General features: G+C 41.9%; 1 protein-coding gene across 2 annotated transcripts in view; it reads right to left on the bottom strand.

The window, feature by feature from the left end:
• TTC39A (tetratricopeptide repeat domain 39A) overlaps positions 1 to 19,994 on the bottom strand; it is an 87,092-nt gene that overhangs the window by 6,624 nt on the left and 60,474 nt on the right. For both annotated transcript variants that reach the window (XM_043520248.1, XM_038412385.2), the window contains exons 8-16: positions 19,647 to 19,712; positions 14,981 to 15,089; positions 13,886 to 13,953; positions 13,742 to 13,801; positions 11,884 to 12,045; positions 7,532 to 7,623; positions 5,684 to 5,804; positions 3,203 to 3,314; positions 713 to 827 (exon numbers count right to left, since the gene is read on the bottom strand). In XM_043520248.1, the coding sequence (XP_043376183.1) occupies positions 713 to 827; positions 3,203 to 3,314; positions 5,684 to 5,804; positions 7,532 to 7,623; positions 11,884 to 12,045; positions 13,742 to 13,801; positions 13,886 to 13,953; positions 14,981 to 15,089; positions 19,647 to 19,712 (905 nt within the window). The remainder of the gene's footprint in view (positions 1 to 712; positions 828 to 3,202; positions 3,315 to 5,683; positions 5,805 to 7,531; positions 7,624 to 11,883; positions 12,046 to 13,741; positions 13,802 to 13,885; positions 13,954 to 14,980; positions 15,090 to 19,646; positions 19,713 to 19,994) is intronic.

Raw genomic sequence — 19,994 nt, 5'->3', positions numbered from 1 at the left:
GAAGAGTTAAGAGACTCTTAACTATAACATCACAAATACTTTAGAATGGTACAATTAACGCTGGTCCTCTCCAACTGTTCTTTTAAAATTCCTCTCACAGAAACCCCCAAACGGTCCTAGGTCTTACTCAGCTGAATTAAATTACGGTTCTCCTTTGACAAATGAATAAAAATGGGGCTGTGTGTGTGTGGGGGGGAAGCACATTTACTGCATTTCAGTGGTTCTGTATCAAACAGGCTCTTTTACACGCAAGTTTTTTTCAAACTTCCAGCCTTGCAAATTCAACCTGTGCTCGTCAAGTCAAGCTGGGTTCTTTTCATACATCATCCACAAATGCTGTGCAGACCAAAAAGTATGCCCTGTGCAACCCCTGAGCATCCTCATCTCCTTCAATAGGTTTCTTGTAATTTTAATTCAGTGAACAATTCTGTTGATAGTGCACAAGAAATAACAGAATCCAGCTTGCACTCTTAGTTGTGTTGACTCTGCAGGGCTAGCAGAAGTAGAAAGAAGTATAAATGCACTTTGGTCCCTAAAGTCAGCAGATATAACTCTCTGTATACACATGGATTGTAGATTTGCTGAGTAAAATGGTGCCACTGTTACACAGATATTTTAGAGAGGAGCCCTACTTAAAGGACTTGACTGCTTGACAGTGCTACTTAGACTCAGCATTTCTTGAGTTCTCCTGTGTGTTAAATATGGAACTTACTTTAAATGGATGTAAGTGAAATGATCTTCTGCCTCAGAAATCTTGCCCAAGTGCTTCAGACATAAACCCTTTAACAGCTTTACCAAACATTGGTCATCTGCTAGTAGTTCTGTAGCTGCAAGATAAAGTAACGGTTTTATCAGTTTTGCATTTTGAAATAACTTGGTCCCTTAAAAAAAAAAAATTAAAAATAGCTATTGCAAAAATACTTAACAGGCACATTTTCAGAACCTCTTTGCAACAGTTAAGATTTTCATAGCATTGTTTTTTTATTTGTATGGCACTAGTGCCCCATTCAGACTGGCTGGATTCTATACACTCCCTGTGAGATAGCTGCTGCCCTTTGGGGTTTACCAATCAGAGGTGCACTAGAACCTTTGCATCCTCATGGACATTCATGGCATGTACACTATCTGTTATTTCAATGCAGGCACAAGGGTCTGCATACATGACCTGATAGGGGCCTTGCTTAAGAGAAGATACACAAGTAGCTGTTTAAAAAGCAAAGTTGCTTCCCATGGAGAAAGAAGGAGAAGGTAAAACTGATGGGATCACATTATTCCAGGCTAGCTATGTGCACAGTTACATGAGTTAGAGCCTGCACCATTTTTTTTTCTTCCAGTAAGATAAATCAAACGTATATCAGCATTCCCCACTGGCCATCTATTCTGTGAACACATTTACATGTCTGCACTTTTTAAAACTTATAATATATCCTGCCAGTGATATGTGCGTTGTGGAGACTAGTCAATAAGGGCTCAATCCTGGAAATACTTCTGCACGTGAGAATTTTATTCTCATGAATATTTCCACTAACTTCAACAGACTTCTTACAGCATCTAACATCAGTCACATCCATGTTTGCTGGATTAGGTCTTTATAATGTTAGAGCCTTGCCCCAAGGATTTCAGTCTAACTTGGTCTCCTTCTGTATATTGCTATTTAAATGCTATTTAATTGTCAACTTGAAAAATCACACTTTTGTAAAACGTATTACGGCTAATTGTAACTCCTAAAGGAATTAGAGAGAAAAAAAATCTGCTTTTAGGATAGACTTTTCATTTAAACTATACAGCACTTTTCAGCCAGTGTCTTCAAGACACTTTACAATCATCAATGAGCCTCTGCAAACCGCATGGACGTATGCATGCTTTGCAAACTGTTACATGCTGACCCATGACAAAGTAGCCGAGTGTGTGACTGAAACAGCAAAAGCCCCTTTTCTGATGATTCAACCAGACTCCCTTCCCTTCAGCTAAAAGGTTCCCTCTCTCTACCTTTTTCAGAGTTAACAAGGGGACAGACTTGCCTGATGCGTCAAGCAATTCATATGCCTCTGAGACTGACTTAAAAGTTCCGTTTTCAATGTTTCAGGCTGAATTATTAGTTTTGCTACATGTTCACTGAAGGACACGAGCCACCAGTTGATGACAATGTCATTCTGCAACCAAATGAGCTGGGAAGATGCCTCTCAGGTCTCTGGGCCTAGGGTGATTCTAATGATGAGCATTACTAAGTAGCTGAAAGACACCTGCTGGACAAGCAAGAACAACATTAACAGCGTTCTTCAGAGAATTTAACTTGCCCACTGGCTGGAGAATAGTTGTGATACCGTGCAGAATATATGCAGGGAAGACTAAGGTTCTAGAAAGGATTTCAGGGTGTTCATTTGACACAGACTCCACTGTCATGGTAAGGTCTGAACCTTTCACAGAAAGGTGGGGAGCGCAAATGGGAATGAAAGGTTTGTAGTATAGGGGAAATTGCAGAAGAGCAGTTATACAGGCCAGGGGAACCCCTGCTGGATTGGGGAGACCAAAAAATAAAGGATGGAGAGAAAACACAGCAATTCTATTCTGCCATGCCTGTCTAGTTAACACACTGAAACTGGGCATGGTATAAGAGTCTGACCTAATTTTGTACCTTTCCCCTCTTCTGCTACAGTTCTTTGCACAATCCATTTAAGTGCAAGTGTTTTATAGCAAATAGTTAACACAGAGATATCAGTCAACCCTCCAGCTTGTGTGATTAGTAGATGATGATGCTTTCTATAAATCAGCTTGATGCTTGTCTCCTCCACTGTGTTCTTTAGAACTGAAATAAGACAGTATCTGCATATAGTGAAGCATGTGCAGTTCGTGGCCTGTCACCCATAGCGTAACTGAAGTCAATGCAAATGATAAATTTGACCCTTACATTTAAATATTTACTTTGTAAAAGAAATGGTCTTTCAATACATATTTGTGGACAGTTCCTAAGATGCATCCTGTAAGTGACAAGTCTCTTATGCCATATTACAAGTTAATGCATTAGTAGAGAAATGTTATTCCTATTTGTATTAACAACACATAGTGACATAATCCAGCTTACTCTTGTGACTGTATTAACTTGTTTTACTATCTGGAAAACTTTTTTTTCCACAGATGACCAGACTGTCTTCAAGTATATACACTACTGTAAAGCACCTGCTTAAATCAGATCAGTGCTTACCTGGGCTTCTTTCTAGTGCTGCTTCTGCCTCAGTTAATGTCTGCAACATGCCTTCTGTTAAATCAGGACGTTTTCCAATCACAGCATAGCCATTCCAGATATACATCATTTCCTAGGGGTGACCAGGACACGTTTAATTAATGTGGCAATGGAGAGATGTAGGTAGCTAATTATTTAGATTATTTCAGCAAGGGCAGAAGTTATGAATTCCTTCCTAGGTGCAGATACTGCTGTTACAGTTTCACTGTAACTCATTGTTAAAAGCAAATAGTGCTGGAAGTCTAAGTCCTATTAGCAAAAATAACAAGGAGTCCTCATTGTTTTTGCCAATACAAACTAAACACGGCTACCACTCTGAAGTCCTATTAAGTCATCTAGTCCACCCCTTCCCTTTGCCAGTACAAATCATTTGAGTAGAACACTAACCCTGTAATATAGGAGGCAGCTGTGAAGCTAAGAGAGAGACTGGAGGACTGGATGGCTCAGTATATCATTGTCTACTAAACAATATAAGGTTTTTAGAATAAATTCCATAGAGCCAGCCCTATTGGTTTCATCCCTGTTCATTCTGTAGGGCTTTTCCATGGGGGCAGTTCACTGGCCTACGGGAAATGAGCCTAAGCTCTATTCTAAATGCTAATAAGAAGGACCTATCACTGCAAGCACCATCATACCTGGGACTTTTAGAAGAAGAGATAAAGACAGAATTATTATGGAGACTTATTAAAACCTTTCTTTACCTGTTCATAAAAGGGCTATTTTGTAACTTAAATGTTTCTTATTTCTAAATTCCTGTATGCATTAATTTTATTCTAGGGCTGATAAGTAGCGCCTCATGCAAAGGCACTGTTGCTATAGCTGAGCTATTTTTTAATGGTTGAGACGACAGTGCTGCGCTTATTTATCTCTAGTGAAGACTCAGTTGCTTGGGTGATTATAAAAATACCCCAAACTGCATTTTTCCATAGTTTAAATAAAAACTTTCTGGGCTAAATCTGTGAGTTAGGACCTGATTCCAATAAGCAAGTTCCTTCCCACCCAAATGAAAAGTCCTAGAAAGTATAGCCATTATGTTAAGATTCTATTATAAAATTTCTTGTTACCTGAACCCCAATTCCATCAATCCCCTAGTCTTTAACTATTAGAGAGTGACACCTGGTGCCTTGAAAGTGCAATTACAGCAAATGGAAACAATACTTAGCATGAAGACTTGCTAGAGAAACCTGTTGCACCAACAATCACATAAGACCAGCCCTAGTGAAACTCAAGATATTTCTGGCTTCCAATGTCTTATGGAAACCTATTGGGTGTGGATGCAAAGTAATTTTCATCAGGGATGACCCCATTATTGGCCTCCACCTAAATCCTTGGATCTTGTTGAAAGTGGTCCTTAAAGGATTATGGTTGCTGAGTTGATGTACAGTTGCAACTGAATTTTGAAACAAACCATGCTAACACACTTTACTGCCAGTGGACTGAGAGAAGAGTACTAGCTCTAAATATACACTCTGTCAGGTCAGGCACTCACGAGTGAAGGGACAAACTGTAAGAGGAGATGTCTGACTCCCCAAAAAGAGTATAATGATCCTTTGAGTTGTCTTTAAGTTACATACTAGCCAAGACTCTTAAAGGAAGGGCCTGACCTGTCAGACAGCATACAACTAGACAAAACAGCTGAATTGGTTAGAAAATTATCCAGCTGTGAACATCAGTGGCATGCTCAAAAGCGATGAACCCAAAGTTAAGGCTCTGATGTGAACCACACTTAGCAAACCTACAGAACCCAGATCCTCTGCTATTCTCTCACCATTCTCCAGGGATGGGCTTTCACATGAGTGCAGATGTGGCCCTCTCCTAATGCTCCACCAATGGGACTTCAGAGCAGTTATTCTTATTTGGCCCTGGGGGATCAGCCAGTATTCTAGGGATGGATGTCCCGCACACACAGCAGTTGTCTAGTCTAGCTTCAAAGAAGTGGCTGAATTTTGTCCTCCTAGCCATTACGTACCCTAGAGCATAGCTACTAATCTTTCAAACGGAGCTTCAACGTTCCACATTGGCTAGACTCAAAAGCATCTAGTTTCACCAGTTTTTGCCTGTTTCCTGCCTAATGTTCTCCCCAGCTGTACCTGGAATGCTTCCTTCTGCTGGCCTACTGGATGAGACTTTGAAACAGGGCACCAAAAGCAAAGTCTACCAGAGCATGAACACGGAAAAGCTGTGGAGTGTGTTATAGTCTAAAAAGTGAAATAGTGAGTTGCACATGCAGTATATTCAGGTGTGACGCATCTGGCTTCATTTCCCAGAGTGTAGCACATGCCACAGTTTTACAACATTCCTCGCATTTGCGAGATTAGGTCCTGGAAACATTTCAGGCTCTTGGAGGGGGGTTCAACATATACCATTCTAAGTATCTAATTTTTGTCTCTATATTGTGAATTACTGTAAAATGTAAGAGGAATAATCATTTTTCCACCTTACCAAAGCAGGCACAGGCAAAGCAACAGGGTTTGAGGGAAGGTATCGCCGAGATTTCCGAATGGCAAACTTCTCGGTAGGCAGTGATTTTCCTGCAATTTTCAATTTCAAACTGGGCACAGTCCTGGAAGAGTAAAAAAGGTTAAAGTCATTTTTGCCCCTCTGAATATCTGGAAAAACCCACTCCAACCAAAACCAAAACAAAATAAATTTCAAAGACCGATTCATTGAGAGGTGTTGAGTTATAAAGACCAAACAAAATAATCTCCTGAGGAATATCACATCCAGTGAAATCTTTCTTGTAATGAACTTTGAGAAAATATGGATACCCTGAGTAGTTTCAATGTACAAACTGCAATCTGGGTAAGAGGAAATCTGTGGTAACTAATTTACGTTTTTATGGACCTGTGAAGGGGTATCCATCCTACAGAAGGCCTGAAGGGGTTAAGGTGGCTAGGTGGGCCAATTCTGTTGCACCTGGAGGGCCACCCAGGGGAGCAGGGATTAATTAGATGAGAGTCAGCTGGAGGGGAATAGGAGTGGCCTGTATAAAGCCCAGGATGGAGAGAAGAAAGCAGCTGCAGGGAAGTAGTCTGCAGTCACCCCTTGGGTGAAGGGATGCGTGTTTGGGACTATGGAGTGTAGTCTACAGTTATTCTCTGGGAGGAGGCAGTTTAGGCTGGCAAACCCGAGGCAGTGGGGAGGGGAGAGAAAGAAAGGTAGGAAAAGCTCAGGGGAAAAGCAGCAAGGTATAGGATACTGCAGACTTTGGCTGCAGATCAGAGGGTCCCTGAGCTGGAACCCAGAATAGAAGGTAAGCCTGGGTTCCCCTACCAGACATTGGGGAAGTTTCACAAACCAGAAGAAAGCAGACTGCCTGGGAACGTTTGCCCCAAAAGACTTCAGTACCCGGGAAGGGGAGGACCACAGCGAGCTGGCTGGAGGGCCAAGTCACAAAGAGGAAGCTGGAGCAAGAGGGGTCTCCATGAGAGTGACCACCAAAGAAGGGTGTAGCACCTGGAAGGAGGTAATCCCCAGAGCAGCCAGGAGGTGGCGCCCCTAGCAGTGAGTGGACCCATGACGACCACATAAAGATTTTTATACAGTAAGTGGTATAGATCATCTCTTAGAATAAAGCTGTTTTAAAAATAAAACTACATTTTATAAGAGGATTTTACTGTAACTAGTTGATTAAATTGATGCAGCAGTCAGGAATTTTGAGCATAAACATCAGAACCAAATTCAAGTTACAGTTCCAATAACGTGCATACACACCCACTGGCTCACACTCTTGAGCCTTCCATAGTTCTACCAGATGCCAAGCCCCAAGTTCACACTTGTATTGAGGCTGTTTCCAACAGCCTTTTATCAGGACACACATCTTGTAGTGAAATCTGTATAAGGCTTTCAGAAAACTCATGACAACTTTAACTACCGGGAACATTAGAAAAAAGCATGGAAAATGTTGCATGCAATAGCAGCAGCCACTTGTAGCAATGATGAAATAGAAAGTGATATTAATTCAAAACATTTCTGGGCCAATGGGAAGTTGAAATATACTCAAGGGCTGCTGAAAGCATCACAAAAATGTTAATACAGTTAATGGGGAATTATTTTGAGGATCTGACACTGTATTTTATTCTCTCTTTCTCTCTCACTCACACACACACACACACACACACACACACACACACACACACACACACACACACACAGTTGCATCTTATTAACCCTACAGAATCAGTAACTTTTCCTCTCCACTCCCAACACCTGCTTTACATTCATTGTTGCAAGTCACTTGAAAAGGTAAGGAATGGAATAGTGTCCTAGTTGGGACTTTCTAAATCTTACCTAAACAGTTCAACTTCATTATCCCCAAAGGGTCTGTGATCATCTGGTCCAAACATACTGAGATAGGCAGCTTTCATGTAAATATAGGTAACCTACAGTGAAGAGCAACTGCTATCAACATCATCTGTACAGTAAATTGTATTCACAGCAGCATTGATTTAAAAGCCAACATGATGGTACTGTTAAGAAGGGAAACCTCTGTTGCTTTTCCTTGTAAACTCAATATGACAAAACACTTAAGAGAAGGTCAGTTTTCCAACTGAGATATGTGCATAAGACCCAGTACTTTCAAAAGAGAGTACAGAAGAGCACATGTTATGGTATCTTTTATTGTTTTTAGTTTGCTGTGTTTGTACCAGTTTTTATTTCCATTCTATGAATACTTTTGTGTGTGCAACAAAAAAGAAGAAAAGGATACTTGTGGCATCTTAGAGACTAACAAATTTATTTGAGCATAAGCTTTCGTGAGCTACAGCTCACTTCATCGGATGCATTTGGTGGAAAATACAGAGGGGAGATTGATATACACACACAGAGAACATGAAACAATGGGTTTTATCATACACACTGTAAGGAGAGTGATCACTTAAGATAAGCCATCACCAGCAGTGGGGGGCGGGGGGGGAGGAGGAGGAAAACCTTTCATGGTGACAAGCAAGGTAGGCTATTTCCAGCAGTTAACAAGAACAACTGAGGAACAGTGGTGGGTGGGATGGGGGGAGAAATAACATGGGGAAATAGTTTTACTTTGTGTAATGACTCATCCATTCCCAGTCTCTATTCAAGCCTAAGTTAATTGTATCCAGTTTGCAAATTAATTCCAATTCAGCAGTCTCTCGTTGGAGTCTGTTTTTGAAGCTTTTTTGTTGAAGTATAGCCAACCTCAGGTCTGTAATCAAGTGACCAGAGAGATTGAAGTGTTCTCCAACTGGTTTTTGAATGTTATAATTCTTCACGTCTGATTTGTGTCCATCTATTCTTTTACGTAGAGACTGTCCAGTTTGACCAATGTACATGGCAGAGGGGCACTGCTGGCACATGATGGCATATATCACATTGGTAGATGCGCAGGTGAAGGAGCCTCTGATAGTGTGGCTGATGTGATTAGGCCCTATGGTGGTGTCCCCTGAATAGATATGTGGACAGAGTTGGCAACGGGCTTTGTTGCAAGGATAGGTTCCTGGGTTAGTGGTTCTGTTGTGTGGTGTGTGGTTGCTGGTGAGTATTTGCTTCAGATTGGGGGGCTGTCTGTAAGCAAGGACTGGCCTGTCTCCCAAGATCTGTGAGAGTGATGGGTCGTCCTTCAGGATAGGTTGTAGATCCTTGATGATGCGTTGGAGAGGTTCAAATCAGCGGCACTGCGATGGGTACCCGCATGGCCCCACAGTATGCCAACATTTTTATGGCTGACTTAGAACAATGCTTCCTCAGCTCTTGTCTCCTAGTGCCCCTACTCTACTTGCGCTACATTGATGACATCTTCATCATCTGGACCCATGGAAAAGAAGCCCTTGAGCAATTCCACCATGATTTCAACAATTTCCATCCCACCATCAACCTCAGCCTGGACCAGTCCACACAAGAGATCCACTTCCTGGACACTACGGTGCTAATAAGCGATGGTCACATAAACACCACCCTATATCGGAAACCTACTGACCGCTATTCCTACCTACATGCCTCTAGCTTTCATCCAGATCATACCACACGATCCATTGCCTACACCCAAGCTCTACGATAGAACCGCATTTGCTCCAACCCCTCATACAGAGACAAACACCTACAAGATCTCTATCATGCATTCCTACAACTACAATACCCACCTGCTGAAGTGAAGAAACAGATTGACAGAGCCAGAAGAGTACCCAGAAGTCACCTACTACAGGACAGGCCCAACAAAGAAAATAACAGAACGCCACTAGCCATCACCTTCGGCCCCCAACTAAAACCTCTCCAACGCATCATCAAGGATCTACAACCTATCCTGAAGGACGACCCATCACTCTCACAGATCTTGGGAGACAGGCCAGTCCTTGCTTACAGACAGCCCCCCAATCTGACGCAAATACTCATCAGCAACCACACACCACACAACAGAACCACTAACCCAGGAACCTATCCTTGCAACAAAGCCCGTTGCCAACTCTGTCCACATATCTATTCAGGGGACACCATCATAGGGCCTAATCACATCAGTCACACTATCAGAGGCTCTTTCACCTGCACATCTACCAATGTGATATATACCATCATGTGCCAGCAATAGCCCTCTGCCATGTACATTGGTCAAACTGGACAGTCTCTACGTAAAAGAATAAATGGACACAAATCAGACGTGAAGAATTATAACATTCAAAAACCAGTTGGAGAACACTTCAATCTCTCTGGTCACTCGATTACAGACCTAAGGGTGGCTATCCTTCAACAAAAAAAACTTCAAAAACAGACTCCAACGAGAGACTGCTGAATTGGAATTAATTTGAAACTGGATACAATTAATTTAGGCTTGAATAGAGACTGGGAATGGATGAGTCATTACACAAAGTAAAACTAATTCCCCATGTTATTTCTCCCCCCCCATCTCACCCCCCACTGTTCCTCAGATGTTCTTGTTAATTGCTGGAAATAGCCTACCTTGCTTGTCACCATGAAAGGTTTTCCTCCTTCCCCTCCCCCCCCAGCTGCTGGTGATGGCTTATCTTAAGTGATCACTCTCCTTACAGTGTGTATGATAAAACCCATTGTTTCATGTTCTCTGTGTGTGTATATCAATCTCCCCTCTGTATTTTCCACCAAATGCATCCGATGAAGTGAGCTGTAGCTCACGAAAGCTTATGCTCAAATAAATGTGTTAGTCTCTAAGCTGCCACAAGTACTCCTTTTCTTTTTGCGAATACAGACTAACACGGCTGCTACTCTGAAACAAAAAAGAAGCTTCCCTACTAAAGAGAACTAATGAGTGATTAATCACATAAGAACTCCTGAGTAATACACAATCAAAAGTGCAGGGTGCTGGAGGATGTTATAGTGAATGCCAAGGGAAGGTGAAGTATAATAATTCATTACTTCCTGAGTGCTGCTGTAGTGGCCATCACAGCAGGGGACAGCAATTACCATAGGACATGGAATTTACACTCAGAATGGGGTTTTCAACAATCATCCAGTATGCAAAGGTGGTTCTGTGACTGGCTGTTGCCCTCGGAACTCATGCGTCCACATGTCCACAAAAATGCCCCTCAATTTCATCCTGTTGTTTATAATTTAATTCACGTTTTCAACGAATGTTCAGTATGCAAAACCTGGTTCTGTGATTGGCTGCTGCCCACAGAACTCATGTGAAGGTGTTTCTCATGAGCCCTACAATCTCTTATAAACACCTTAGTCTTTACCATCAGAGTTTACTGCAGCCCCCAGGATATGGGTCTGATTTCCCTGTTCTGCACAGTGACCTCCAGGAAGGGGCCAAAAGAACAGACATCTTGGCAAGCTTCAGCTTGCAGTGCTCCAGGTCATTATTGCCTCTGCTGGGAGAAGTTCTGGTGGCTGCAAAATAGGCAGAGACAAGGCCTCTCCCCCAGAGATCCATGGCAAAGGCAAGCCTGACATTGGTTTAGTCAGAAGCCATTATGCATGGATGGCTGCCCGTCTGTGCAGTTGTGCTGGCCCCCAACTCTACCTCCTGGCCACTTGACTTCTGCAGGAGCTGTGACAGGGCCAATGCCCTGGTTCCATCAGCTGCTGACCAAAGAACCCAACTGAGATGCTGCTGTCATGGGGCTCGGGTAAATGGGGGAGGGAGGGAGATAGTCAGTGTCCTAGAGACAACACCCCCTTCCATTTCACATGTGTTGGGCCAGATCTGCTCACGAGCGGGGCTGTGTAGTCCCTTAAACCAAGGAATTTGGTATTTTAATATTTGCTAATTAGCTAAATTTGCTAATTTACTATTACCTAGTAGGCACCATCATGTTTAACTCTCATTACGAAACACTACCTTCCACATTGTCACCAAAACAGCTCATGTTCATTAATGTAACTGCAATAAAAGAAATAACGACCTACCGCTAATTGCGCAGGATGGCCAATTAGCACATGACAAAGCCCCTTGCCAGCTGACTGCCCTTTAGTTAAAAATCAGCTCTGAAATCCAGCTGTATTCCCAGATTACAGGACAAGCTTAGAATGTCTGCACTGCTCTCCCTCTATGCATTGTCTGCATGAGCCAGAGCAAGCCAGATTTTGTTTTACTGCCCTCACCCTATGATAGATGTGGCTCAACCCAATTAAAATGTAACACCTAAGCTTTAGTCTCTCTTTCATTAATTATCGGTTTTTTTGTCACTTTAGCTTACCTTTGACCAATTGTTTTCTTTGCTTAGCAGATCGGCATAGAAATAGGCCATCTTCCACTGGCGCTTGTAGGTGAAGCACCACATTAGTTCCCAGTAACACATGTGATGAAACTGCTTCCAGTGCTGCTGAGCCTCACAGCATTCCTCAAACCTACTAACTGCCTGAACAAAGGAAACTCCAAACATAACCATAATCATCGTAAGAAAAAACAGGTTTAACAGAATAGACACGTCCAATGTGTCCATTCAGTAAACAGCACTGGGAGCCAGTGCTGCTCCTGGGTGGGGAGTGCCCTCAATTCTAAGTTAATGGGAGATAAGAGTGCTCAGCATTTCCTAGGATCAGGCAGCAGGATCAGACCCTTGACTTCATACTCTCATCCTGTATCATCCTGTATTTACCAGCTAGAGTCCTCCTTATACCTTAATGTTATTACCTAATGCTGAGTGTAGGTGAACTGTAGAGCAGCAAGAGGAGTGTTTGTTGTAAGGGAAATTAAAGTCAGAGGGGCAGATCCTCAGCTGGTGTATATATTAAAGCTCCACGGACCTCAGCAGAGCAATGGCAATATATACCAGCTGAGGATCTGCCCCAGAGTATTTGAGACATGTAAAAAAAAGTAAGAGAAGAGAATAGGGCAAGTCGGTTTGGAGGGAGAGAAGTCCAAGAGCAGGCAAAGGAAAATAACTGCAGAGCGTTAAAGGCACAGCGGGCTTCAAGATGGGTTAGACAAAATGCATTAATATTGGAGAACTGTGTTACCATCCTCAAACTGGAGTAAGAACAGCACAAGACAGCATACCACATTCATCACTTGCACACACATACTTGCTTAATTGTCCGGTCTTTCAGAGCCACTGCCTCAAAGTGGCCACATAGTTTGATACCAGCTCTGCAACTAGCACTCAGCTGTAGCTGGTGGAATTTCTGCTGAGTTTAATTGAATCAGGAATTGCATTGTTCAGGATATATATAATCAGCTACTGTTTGACTGGAGTGCTCCATTCTGGGCCAACACTTCTGGCACCCTTTTCAGGACAGCAATAATGAGGGTTCTTGATTGCACATCAGCATGAAGGCACAGCAACACTTTAAAGGGCTGTTGCAAAAACATTATTTCAAAGAAAAGGAGTACTTGTAGCACCTTATTTATTTGAGCATAAACTTTTGTGAGTTACAGCTCACTTCATCGGATGCATTCAGTGGAAAATACAGTGGGGAGATTTATATACATAGAGGACATGAAACAATGGGTGTTACATACAAACTATAATGAGAGTGATCACTTAAGGTGAGCTATTACCAGCAGGAGAGCCCGGGAGGGAGAGGGACGACTACGATGACTTTTTGTAGTGATAATCAAGGTGGGTCATTTCCAGCAGTTGACAAGAACGTCTTTTCTTTTTGCGAATACAGACTAACACGGCTGCTACTCTGAAACCTATCATTATTTCAAAGGGGTTTTTGCTTGAAGTTGGGCATTTTCAAGGTAGACCTTTCAAATTAAAATGATTAAGCCTTGATCCAATCAAGTCATTAAAACAAATCACAGATGGTTATTTTATGTTGTACAATTCAATTAACTGAAAGCAGTGGGTCAAGCCATTCAAAGCAATCATCAGAATACAATTTCTGTTTTGTTTTTATGCACTACAAATTTACAGATGGATCCCACCCACAAAGTTCAGCATTGGAGGTGGACTTGCCCAAAGTTTAGGATAATTGGCTTTGGAGTGTCTAAATATGGTTAGAAGGCCAACCTAGGCTCCTATTATTTTAAATCTTGGCCAGGCTTTATGACCAATAGGGCAACGTTGTTCTTGAAGGTTCTTTTCCAAGGAGAAAAGGATTACTTACTGTATCAATATTGCCTTTTATTGTTTCTATCCTGCCCGCAAAAAACAGGAATATGGCTCCCTGTAATAAACAAAAGCAACCATGAACAATTTTCTTGCAGCTGATACATTCTAGCTACAAACACTAAACTAGGATTCATCTTACTTTTGGATAGCGAGCCAAGTAAGGCTTGAGTAGCTTTTCTGCCTCTTCAACGTTTCCTTTCCCTGTGCCTAGATTAGTTGAGTAAAACAATGCAAATATGAAAAGGAATAGGAAACAATAGCCTTGAGTAATCATCAACTGGCCAATAAATAATTTCTCCCATATAGTAGCATTTAGGTCCAAACGTAGGCGCTCAACCTGCACCACTTCAGACAGATCAGAAGAGGGCACAAAGAAGTTGTGCTTACATGGAGGCACCGTAAAGGCAAACTGGTTCTGTGCTGGCAGAAATCTCCATGCGACATTGCTCCCTCCCTCCCTCCCCATTGCCTGGGATCCTCAATTCTGTGCAAGACAGAAAAAGAGAAGGAAAGTGAAAGTGGGCAGGATCTGATCCTGACTGCCCATTGCTTGGCTTCTGAATGGCCACGGGGGCATCCCCCATTTCCTAATGCCATGGCAACCTTTTTAAAACATAGAACTATAAAGACTGGCACTAGACTAGGCCAAGTTTTTACTGGGCCACACTGCATGGCTTTTGCAGTTGCATAGGGCTATGAGACCAGAGTTGAGGTATCCAATGACACATTTTTCAGGTACATTTACCAATTATTATAAAAGCTGGTAGTATATTTGCCTAGGCCTAGCCAATGGGACTTTGTCAAAGAGTGCTTTAGGAGTAGGCCATGAGTGAATGTATCATTTTAATGGGAAATACATCACCCCAAGAAGACAGGGGTGACAAATGAATATGAAAACAGGATTTAGCAAATCTTTTTACAAGAACTTAAACAAAAAAAACCCAAACACTAACTTGTTCTTGTGACCTCTTCTTATGGCAACACCCCAACTCTCCCCTCAGGTCCCCCTCCCAAATATCCTACACAAGCCTCCATCTTGAAAAACAAAGCCCTTTCCACAGTGATGACAGTTATTGCAAACATCATCCACCACAAATTATCCAACTCCGTCCAGTCCAGGTTTGAATGAACAATTCACCAACAGGTTTACAATTTAACCACTTCTTCCCCTTGTTTCCCAGCAATAACTGATCATATGAAAGGACTATTACAGGGTTACTGCGAATAATCCTACCTAACACAAAGGTCATGAAGGTATGATAGCACAGCAGCAGCATGGTACACAGCACCGACCTAAAGCTGTACATCAATGCTCCCTCTTGAAGCTGCAACAGACCATACTCCTGTGCAAAAATTAGAGAAGGAAGACAAAGTCTTGTAAAGCTATTACAGTGCTATTTTGCTTTTAACTTCTGTAGTATCACATGTAGCTATACTGGGAGCTCAAACACATGGACTGTACTGTATATCTACAGCAGTGACACAAATTGTTTATGTAGTTATAAGAGAACACACTTTTGCAAAATATCATGTGGCAGAGCAGTGACTCAGGGATAACTGGACCGTTATCAGGGGAGAGTGCAATAGTGCTTATGAGTCATGAGTATCATCCAATAGAGCTAATGTCATTTCTGAAAAATAAAATACACAGAATTCTGCAGTACCTATGCAACTGGCACATATTACCACCATGCAATGTATCTAGGCACATCACACAGTGGTGACATGAATAGTTACTGTCAATGTAATATATATGAGTTTGCCAAACACAAGTTATTGGACTCAATATAGGTGAATGGGGTGAAATTTCATGACCTATGATATGCAGGAGGTCAGACTAGATGATCTAACGGTCCCTTTGGGCCTTAAATTATATGTCTCTATTTACACAGCATAATATTCATTAACGCTTTAGAATGGAGGACAGGAACACTGGCATACCCGAGACTAAGTCCTCAAAGTAATTTGCTACTTGACCATCATTTAGCCTCCCTGTGCCTCAGGTTTGTTTATCTGTACAACATGTGTAACACTGTTCTGTTCTATTCAGATTTTTATATAATGCCCATTGTCACTGTGGTATCTGAGTACCATAATACATCTATATCTCAGAGACATTGAGGGACATCCTTACTTAATGACAATAAAGTATGCAAGATGGTAGCGGGGGAGAGAGAGAAAGAAGTATTTTAAAATTACTCTTGGAGTTCTTGCCTACAACAGCAATATCAGGAAATGACAGACCCAGGAGTGTTGCAAAAAAACTTCTTCCAAATTAACTCTTGCATTATTTCTTGCAAACCACTTCTTTCCTGTTTAAGATCTAATGTAAAAAACCAACAGAGGGCTCATGAAGAATGTATATCTAGTGGACCTAGGTTGCTTATAGAAAGGCACTGTGTACATCCAAGGGGTCTTCAGTACCAAAAGCACAAGTCGCTACCGCTTGAGCTAAAGAAGTAACTCCATAAATTGTCAGTAAAAATCTCGTCTATTCTCACTGAGTCAGGTCAGCCACTAAGGGAGACCAGATCATACCCACTAAGAGAGCATGTTATTACTGATGTTGTGTACACTTACACTACCTACCCCCTGCAGGAGAAGCAGCACATCACAACTACGACCTGTCTGACAACCACCAACCCAGAAATAGTGAGAAGGTGTTCCCAAAGAAAATCCATCTTAGGAAATGTTGCTACTGTGCAATATACACAGCTGTCCAGGCAATAGATGGTTTTTAAATATAGATCTGTTTAATCATATTCCCCAAATAGCTAAACAACACATTAAACACAGGACAACATGGCAAATGTTATGTCCCAATGTTATGTGGGGCATACAATATTCAATTCCCTATTGATGCCCTGCCAAGTCAGTAAAATAAAAGAGAACTAATATCCAAATAGTTAAATTCTAGTTGCTAGCTATCTGAATACTATTCAAGATTCCTCAGATTCACAGAGACCATGCAATGTGGGGAGAACAAGGGCAGCATTCAGAAACCTCAGAATGGCTTATTCCTATTTCAGCTGGGAGTTTAACTAAACTACATCCGTTTCCCTGAAGTGAAACTACTTGAGCAACTGGTGACCTGAAGGAGAGCTCTGTGTAGCTCAAAAATGTGTCCTTTCCACCAACAGAAATTGATCCAATAAAGGATATTATCTCACCTATCTTGTGTGTGTCAGATCCTGGGACCAAGATGGCTACAACAAAGCTTCAAACAACTTTTTAATCACATTTTTTTAATTAAGGGTCTTTACAAAGAAAGCAAAACACAGAGTTGCCTTTCTTGTCTCATGACTTGGCCATGTCACCACAAGCTTATCAAATAGGATGGATATTACCATTAGCTTATCTACATAATTGATTAATTAAATTGGGCACAAAGCAGACAGAGCACTTGAATGTGTTATGCAAGATCACTTTGGAGTTAACTTTGGCTTAGTGTTTGCAGAAGAGCGGAAAATGCCAGATAAGAGGATTTCTAAGGGGGGAATGGTAACAATTACAAATTAAGACATATGTCAAAATTGATACTCAGCACAACTGATTTGGCACAAATATCCTCCCACTTCCAAGTTGACCCCATCAGTCTAATTTCCTGCCTTCTATGTCAATAATTCTGCCATTTGACCCATTGCCAAACTGCATTTAAGACATGGAGGATTAATTTAAAACTTTATAATGGTTCAGACTAAGAGCTGCTCTAAGTTAGACCAGCTGCCAATTGCCCTGAAGGGCAGCCCAGGATGTAAAGGAGCACCAGACATACTCTCATACACTAGAAACCCAATTGGAGGGAGTGGGGTGGAGGACATACTGGCTGATCTGTACCACCTGAGGATACCACTACAAAGGGGAATTCTCTGGGGGCCAGATCCACTGGCTTCAGGGCATCTTTGCATCAGGGGAGTGATACAAAGTTGCTCTAATGAAGCTTTGGGTATGAATGTCTATAAATGCAGTATTAATAACCTACAGTAAACAAACAGCCCTCCATTCTAAGAGTGAAACATTATCCCCAAGTGACCCAGGGCATTATGCCTCTGATTTATGCTCTCAGATAGGACTGTGATTTTCTCAATACACAGGCCACATCTTCCTCTGTGTCTTGCCCAGCACCAAGCATTCTGACAGAATTTAAGAAGTAATAAGATAATCATCATCTTACAGTCAAAACACAGCAGGACTCAAAACTCCTTCCCTCTTGACTGATACCATGAGTTACACATGCCTGTTCCCTCTCCCCTCCTACCATCTCCTGTCCTCCTTTCTATTTCTCTCACCTTGAAATGTCACGTCTGTACTCCTCTTGCTGAGCTTTGGAAACCTGCCATGTTAAATGTGATTGCAAATGCAAGTAGCAATACTTCTCTCAGATCTGGGCTTATGGCTCAAAACCTTAAGCACAGCAAGATCTTTTTAGATTACAGTGTTACTGTCAAGGCACACCCCACTTGAACTTTGGTCAATGAAATGTCTAAATACCCCCTTTCTTTTTAAAGTATTTGGAACATTTTTGCTTATGTTTATGATAATTCTAGATCATGCTTCAGCCTGCTACCAACTATTTGAATCAGGAGCTGCTTACTCACTGGCACAAGGATAAACCCACACAGAGCCACATGAGAAATCCCAGGGCCTGTCCACAATCAGGAAGGAGAGATTGAATAAAAAAGGGTGAAAGTTTTCCTATACAAGATGACTGTTCACCAAGTGTCTTTACAAAAGCATGTTGATCATAGAATTGTAGGACTGGAAGGGACCTCGAGAAGTCATCTAGTCCAGTCTCCTCCACTCATGGCAGGACTAAGTATTATCTAGACCAGCAGTTCTCAAACTTTAGCAACCCGAGGACCCCCATTTTGAATTAAAATATTTCACAGACCCCCAAATCCCCCGCTCAGCCCCAAGCCCTTCTCCCAAGGCCCACCCCTGCCCCACCTCTTCCCACCCCCACTCCACCCCTGCCCTTCCTCTTCCTCACCTCTTTCCGTCCCCCCCCACTCCACAGCATGCCCCATGCCACTCCTCCCTCTCCCTCCCAGTGCCTCCTGCACACCAGGGAACAGATGTTCCGCGGCATGCAGGAGGCATCGGGTGGGAGGAGTTGATCAGCAGGGCCGGCAGCCCCGGACATGATTCTGCCCCCTCCCCCGAGCATCCCCCGTCCCCGCTCCTCCCCCTCTCCATCCTTTCCAGCAGGAATTAACATATCCTGTGCTGGGACAACAGACCTCCAGGAAAATACTTTTGATCTCTTCCTACAGACCCACCCAAGATCCTATGAGTATAGCTGCCACTACCAAACCTCCTTCCACCACTCCACGCTTTCTGAGTACATGCCAGGCCAGTTATTCCTAGACATCTACTTAGGAGATTTTAGATATGTCTTTGAAGTTAATAGTTGCCATTAAAGGCATAGAGAAAAGAATGGATACATAATCATACGCATGCTCTTTTAAGCTGGGTTCCACACAGGAACAGAATCAGGGCTGTCAGGATTCTGTGATTACAGTATCTATTAAATTAGATGAATTCTCAACCTCCTTATTAAATTAACTCAATATCAACTACAAATAGTGCTTCTAAGCATTATTGCAATCCAATAAATAAATAGTAACAATCTCAATATTATACTTTGAACTGTTGCTTCTTATCTTTCTTGTATTTTCCAATCATATCACTGTCCTAAATTTTAAAATATTTACAAAGTTTGTTTTTTTAATAAAGACCAAGAAAAAAATCCTTGAGCAGCAGTAACGTCAGCTCCAGTGATGAAAACCCTGCCATACTCACATTTCAAAGAATGTTAGAATGGTGGGATAGGGAATCAGATTCCAGCTGTAATGTATCACCAAAATTTATTACAATCTTATCAAATGAGTGATATTTACCTTGCTTCCAGAAAACCCAACAAACTCCAGTAATCGTAAGATCCTTGTTGGAAACATGGACAATGTCTGTGGAAAGAAACATAAATAAGCTGAGCAGTAATTGGAATTGATATTCTCCTCTCTCTCAACCCCAGAGTGTCTGATATGATCGTTCCAAACCCCAAAGGCAATCAATAAAATCGTTAAAAGCCTAATTAGCTCCCCCTAAGTCTTCTTGTGTAGATGTATATTTCTCTCAGCTATTTGTTGTATCTCATGTATCCTTAAGGATTAAACAAAACTATATCAGCCTCAGTATCACAGTAAATATGTAAACTCCTGTTTCCTAGGTAAAACTAACAGCAACTC

This window comes from Dermochelys coriacea, chromosome 8 (assembly GCF_009764565.3).
Source record: "Dermochelys coriacea isolate rDerCor1 chromosome 8, rDerCor1.pri.v4, whole genome shotgun sequence".
NCBI lineage: Eukaryota > Metazoa > Chordata > Testudines > Dermochelyidae > Dermochelys > Dermochelys coriacea.
Note: the sequence above shows the minus strand (reverse complement) of the source record. Positions and strands in the feature narration are given on the sequence as shown.